The sequence below is a fragment of the Molothrus aeneus genome, chromosome 15 (genome assembly GCF_037042795.1).
Source record: "Molothrus aeneus isolate 106 chromosome 15, BPBGC_Maene_1.0, whole genome shotgun sequence".
Taxonomy (NCBI): Eukaryota; Metazoa; Chordata; class Aves; order Passeriformes; family Icteridae; genus Molothrus; species Molothrus aeneus.
Window position 1 is genome coordinate 16,084,817 of NC_089660.1, and position 6,262 is coordinate 16,091,078.

The following is a 6,262-nucleotide window of genomic DNA, read 5'->3' on the forward strand; positions in this document are numbered from 1 at the left end:
TCCTTAGGGAGGTGCTGTGGGGTAGGTGGTGAATGTTAACAAGGGCAGGCAAGAGCTGTGTGGGCATGTGGAGGAATTTGCCCTGAAGCTTGAAATGGTGGTAAGAAAAGCTTGAAATTGTGGTAAGAAATCTTCCCACAGCACGAAATCGGCTTTGCCGGAATGGAGAAAGGGAAATCGTACACCTTTTTCTTTTCTTTTTCCCCATCAATGAGGAATGTTGTGGTGGGGCAGTGTCTTCGTACTGTGGCAGTGATCCCTCTCTCTGAGTGACATGGAGTAGGGATTGGGGATTTGTCATAGGGAGGCTGAATTTGAGTAGGGAAGAGTCTTCCTTGATGAAAGGTCATGCTGTGTAGCACGTGGGCTCTGTTATTGGTGACAAACTGCCGAACGTCTGCCTAGCTGGGGATCTCTGCCCCTGCATAGAGAGGTTCTTGCTGTATCCTGGCAGAGCTTGTCTGCCGGAATGGAGAAGAGCTTGCCATTCACCAGGCTGCAGGAACGGCTCTTCATCGAGCTGTATGAATAGCATGCAGGAGCTGTGCTGGTCTTGGAGGATTGGTGTTTGAATGAGCTCTGATGGGTTTGAATCTCCGAAGGAAAGATTCAAACAATCCCCTGGGGTTTTGGTGTAATCGAAGCCTTTTGCACAGATGTCGAAAAAGCTGGGGCTTGGGCTGCTCTGTCAGAGGGAGGTGGATTTTCTTCATTGAGATAATGGGTTCAGGAGTGTATCCGTTTTCCAAAAGGGGAGGGAAGCGATGGAGACGGGACAGTCTGTCTGTCTTGCATAAATTGCAGAAAAGCAGGAAGTTTGTTCCTCATCTGGAGAGATGAAAGTCAGCAGGAAAGAGGAAGGGGACTTTTGCCAAAACATATGTTTGCACTCCATGTCGAGTGTGATGTAATCATATGAAAAATTACTTAGTTAAGGAGACAAAGGATAGGCAAAAAGAGAAGAAGAGAAGGAATCGGGGGAACAGAAGACTATGAGAAAGAAGAGAAAGAAGGAAGAAACAATGCAGAAATGAACGAGAAGCAGAGAAGGATGAAGAAATAAATGGGAAAAGAGAGAACAGAAGAAACCATAAACTATTTTAGTGACATGTCATTGACGGTATCACTGCACACAGAAAGAAAGGAAGATGAGAAAGGAAGAAAGAAAGGAGGCAAAAAAGATTACAAAGAAAAGAACAGAGGATGAAACTATAAATTACATTACAAGAGTGCACCAAAAACATGGCCGAAGAACACAGGACTGAGGGAGAAAGTTAAGAAGGAATATAGATCTGTAAGTCAGCGAAGAAGAAAGGACAGAGAAAAGCAGGCGAGATGACCAACACGCACCGCAATTACCTCTAGATGTGGAATGGAGCTGGTGCCTAAAAAGGTCCGGCTGGCAGAGAGCACCGCATCCGGCCCTGGTGTCCCTAATTAGTGCTGATCGCTCGTTTGATGATGCTCACCGCAGTGCCGGAGGCAAGGAACGATCGACCAGCAGGGGTAAGAGAAATGGAAGGAAAGGGAAGGGAAAGGGGAGTAAACGATAGGGCATGACAAGGCAAGGACGAAAAAGAGAACAAAAAGAAAGAAGAAAGGGAAGAAAAACGGAAAGAAAAAATAAAAAAAGAGACAACTGAGAAACTAGAGAAGGCTAAGGAAGGAAGAAAAGGAAAGAAGGAAAGACAAAAGAGACAAAGAAACAGAGAAAGAAATTCGACCACGGTAGGAAGAAACAGCAGAGGAGATGGCCATGACGGATCAGAGGCACAGGCGCTGTCACGGAGCGTGTGAGGCGGCGGAGCAGCGCACGGTGTCGCTGCAGGCTCAGGAACGGCTCGGTGTGGGCGGCTCCGGCCCGGTGCGGCGGAGAGCCCGGCTGTGAGCGCGGGGGGGCGGCTTGGGCCGGGCAGCAGAGGCGGCGCGTCCGGGCGGCGGCGGGGAGCCGTGCGGGGCCCGGGCCGGGGCCGGCGGGCAGAGCGGCGTTGGCGGCGGGCAGAGCGGCAGGAAGGATGGGCGAGCGTTGTTGTGCGGCGCTGGTGCGGCTGCTGGTGCTGCAGGCGGCCTGGGCGCTGTCGGGCGGGCAGGTGCGCTACTCGGTGCCGGAGGAAGCCAAGGCCGGCACGGTGGTGGGCCGTCTGGCGCAGGACCTGGGCCTGGAGGCGGGCGAGGCGGAGGCGCGGCGGCTGCGGCTGGTGGCGCAGGGCCGGCGGGCGAGCGTGGAGGTGAGCGGGGCGAGCGGCGCGCTGCTGGTGAGCTCGCGGCTCGACCGGGAGGAGCTGTGCGGCAAGAGCGCGCCGTGCGCGCTGCGCCTGGAGGTGCTGCTGGAGCGGCCGCTGCGCGTCTTCCATGTGCAGCTGGAGGTCACCGACATCAACGACAATGCCCCCGTCTTCCCCGCCGCCCGGAAAAACCTCAGCATCGCGGAACTGTCTGTGCCGGGGTCTCGTTTCCCGCTGGAGGGCGCGTCGGATGCGGATATCGGAGCGAACGCGCAGCTCACCTACACACTCAGCCCCAGCGAGCATTTCTCTCTGGATTTACAGAAATCGAATGAGCGAAATATTGTACCCGAACTCGTTTTAACGAAAGCTCTGGACCGGGAGACGATTCCCGTGCACCGGTTGGTGCTGACGGCGACTGACGGGGGCCGGCCGTCTCTGACGGGCACCATGGAGCTGGTGATCTCGGTGCTGGACGCAAACGACAACGCGCCCAAATTCAATCAGTCCGTGTATAAAGTGCAACTGCCGGAGAGTGCTGAGGTGGGGACGCTGGTGACGAGGGTGAATGCCACGGATCCGGATTTGGGAACTAATAGCAAAGTGACCTTTACAGCGAACAGCTTCATTCCCCCGAGTGGAAAAGATGTGATTTCCGTCAATCCGAACACGGGAGAAATTCACCTCACAGCAGCCCTGGACTTCGAGGAAGTCAGTGTATTTGATTTTCGTATTGAAGCGACAGACCAAGGGACACCACCGCTGTCGGGGCACTGCAGCGTGGAACTGAAGGTTCTGGACGTGAACGACAACGCGCCGGAGGTGTGGGTGACGTCGCTGTCGGTGCCGGTGGCGGAGGACGCGTCGGTGGGGACGGTGGTGGCCCTGCTGAGCGTGTCGGACCGGGACTCGGGGGAGAACGGTCGCGTGCGGTGCTGGGTGTGGCCGGCGTCGCCGTTCGGTCTGGAGGCGACGTTCTTGGGCTCGTACTCGCTGGTGCTGCGCGAGGCGCTGGACCGGGAGCGGGTGTCGGAGTACGAGGTGGAGGTGCGTGCGGAGGACGGCGGGGCGCCGGCGCTGCGCGCCAGGCGCGGGCTGCGGGTGCCGGTGTCGGACGTGAACGACAACGCGCCCTTGTTCGCGCAGGCCGTGTACACGGTGCTGGCGCGGGAGAACAACGCGGCGGGCGCGGAGCTGGCGCGGCTGTGGGCGCGGGACCCGGACGAGGCGGCCAACGGGCGCGTCAGCTACTCGGTGTGGGACGGCGGCCTGGGCGTGGGCGTGGGCGGGGCGGCGGGGTCGTCGTCGGGTGGCATGGGGTGGCGTCCGGCGTCGAGCTACGTGTCGGTGGACGCGGAGAGCGGGCGCCTGTGGGCGCTGCAGCCCTTGGACTACGAGGAGCTGCAGGTGCTGCAGTTCGAGGTGCGCGCGGTGGACGCGGGGGAGCCGGCGCTGAGCGGCAACGCCACGGTGCAGCTGTTCGTGCTGGACGAGAACGACAACGCGCCGGCGCTGCTGCCGGCCGCGGGCTCGGCAGCGGAGGCGGCGGCGGCGGCGCTGGCGGGGGCGGGCTCAGAGTCGGGCACGCTGTGGGCGTGGGCGGCGTGGGGGGCGCCGGCGGGGCAGGTGGTGGCCAAGATCCGCGCCGTGGACGCCGACTCGGGCTACAACGCGTGGCTGCGCTACGAGCTGTGCGAGCCGCAAGGGGGCAAGGGCCCGTTCCGCGTGGGGCTCTACAGCGGCGAGGTGAGCACGGCGCGGGCGCTGGACGAGGCGGACGGGCCTCGCCAGAGGCTGCTGATCGTCGTGCGCGACCACGGCGAGCCGGCGCGCTCGGCCACGGCCACGCTCAGCGTGTCGCTGCTCGAGGCCGCCGAGGCGGCGCTGGCCGCGGGATCCTCGGCGGCGTCGTCGTCGTCGTCGTCCGCGGTGTCGCGCTCGGCGGCGGGCGCGGAGCTGGGGCCCGGCGCGGCGAGCGCGGCCACCAACGTGTGGCTGGTGGTGGCCATCTGCGCCGTGTCCAGCCTCTTCCTGCTGGCCGTGGTGCTGTACGGGGCGTCGCGCTGGGCGCCGCGGGCGGCCGTGCTCTCGGGGCCCGGGCCCACGACGCTCGTGTGCGCCAGCGAAGTGGGCAGCTGGTCCTACTCGCAGCGCCACAGCCGCAGCCTGTGCGTGGCGGACGGTGCTGCCAAGAGCGACCTCATGGTTTTCAGCCCCAACTTCCCTCCGCCGCTGCCCGGCCCTGCAGCCAAGGACACGCAGCCGGAGCCCTCCGCTCTCCTCGACACGGTCAGTGGCAATACCTTGCTCAACCTTACTTCTTCTCTCCTTCTTCTAGCTCTTTTTCTTTGTGCCCTGAGCAGTCGGTGCTGTGAGGGGGGTGGTTTCTGGACGGGAGCTTAAGAAATCAAAGGCACCTTTGCATCTGTTGCAGGGTCCTCCCGCAGTCCCCAGAACTCCTTCTGGTTGGAGGGGAAGGCTTGCTAGTGAAAAATGTTTAGCTGCAGCCCTGTGCTGTTACGGTCCGCAGGTGAAGGGTCCAGGCGTGGATATGAATTGTTTTCCCCTAAAATGAAATCACTTTTATAAGGAGTCAGCTTTGCAGATAGCGCTCTTGCTGTCTGGTTGTATTTTCTGCCGCCTTAATTGTAGGAATGCAAAAACAGGAGGCTGTGCTGGTAGCAGCCCCCAGGCACTGTGTACTGCCTTTTTGCCTTTGCAGAGTGCTGACTTTGATGGGATCACCTTTGGTTTCTTCTCTGTTCTCATTCTCTGTCGTTTTCCTCTACAAGAGTTGTGGGGACAGTTGGACTTGTGGTCTAATGTATTTTCAATCGGCAGAGTGTAATTTCTCCATTTTGGTTGGTCCCACAGAGTCATTGTGAAAACTGGGATGGTGTTCTGGAGCAGTGGGAAGGCTGGTCTGAGGGAGCTGGAAATAATCTGTAAAATCATGGTCCATGTCAAAAGAAGAGAGGAATAGGAGATGTGAGATGATGCCTTTTTCTCCAGAATTAATGTTACCAAGTGAGAAACGGAGCATGCCTAGCAGGAGGCAGGATTGGCATGGAGTGTTTCTGCCCAGGATTCTTTCCCAAGTTTCAAGGATCTGATATTGGAGACCTTTTGGCCCTTGAGATAATGTGTGGTATTGAAATGGCCGCGGAGATCTTTGAGGTTATGAATATCTCCATCAGAGACTGTTCCTTGTACTGCCTCTAGCCTGACACCGTGAATATGTGGGGTAACAGTTGGTAACATGCAAACTGATGAACATTTTTGCTGCTGTTTTGGGGGTGTTCTTGTGGGAGGGTGGCATTACAAACTGCTTTCCATGTGTATTGTAGGGTACTTACAGCAGCTTCCACAGCTCTTGCCATGGTGGATCTGTACTTCTCTTGAGACATGATATTTAAGTGCAGTTGAGGGGCTGGGTGTAATCTTGTTGTGTTTTTTCTCCCCCTTCTTGTGCTCCTGGTATGGTCAGTCTGGGTAGAGATGGTGATTCCTGTTATCACACATGGCTCATTCTGGTGTCTGGATGTACACACCAATCCTCCACATCTACAGAGCAGCCCAGCTCTGGTTTTCTATTGTAGAAATTCTTCCACTCAGTTCATATTTTGACTGGATTTGTGATTCAGATTTGGTGTCATTTTCTTGAAGAAGATTTGTGGGGACTGGAATCAGTGTTGTTCATTGACTATTTGCAGAACCTTTAAGAACTTGTTTTGTATTTCAAATTGCTGAAAAGACACAAAGCATCCTGGCATGAGGGAAAAGTCAAAGAATCACAGAATGCATTTGCAGGACCCTGTATATTCTTTGTGGCAGGCGTGGGGAAAGGGGAGGATTTGCATACATATTTGGGGAGGGAATGGAGAATGTCTGTTTTGCTGTGGAGGTCCCAGTTCCCAGGGTGCAATATACAGGATCACAGTAGAAAACTTCAGGAATGGTCCCATCACACAGTGCTGCTTTCCTGGGATCCTCTCAGGACACCCAGAAGTTCTGCATAACTTAGGGCACTGTTGTTC

At 57.0% G+C, this 6,262-nt stretch overlaps 1 protein-coding gene across 1 annotated transcript; it reads left to right on the top strand.

Annotated features, from left to right (window-relative positions):
- The first annotated feature begins 699 nt into the window (after positions 1-699).
- LOC136562943 (protocadherin alpha-8-like) lies at positions 700-4,646 on the top strand. The gene has a single exon (XM_066560043.1). It carries the CDS (start codon positions 2,016-2,018, stop codon positions 4,626-4,628), a length of 2,613 nt encoding a protein of 870 aa, XP_066416140.1. The 5' UTR covers positions 700-2,015; the 3' UTR covers positions 4,629-4,646.
- The last annotated feature ends 1,616 nt before the right edge of the window (positions 4,647-6,262 follow it).

Coding starts and splice junctions, on each gene's coding strand:
- LOC136562943 (XM_066560043.1), top strand. CDS start 2,016: ATGGGCGAGCGTTGTTGTGCGGCGCTGGTGCGGCTGCTGGTGCTGCAG.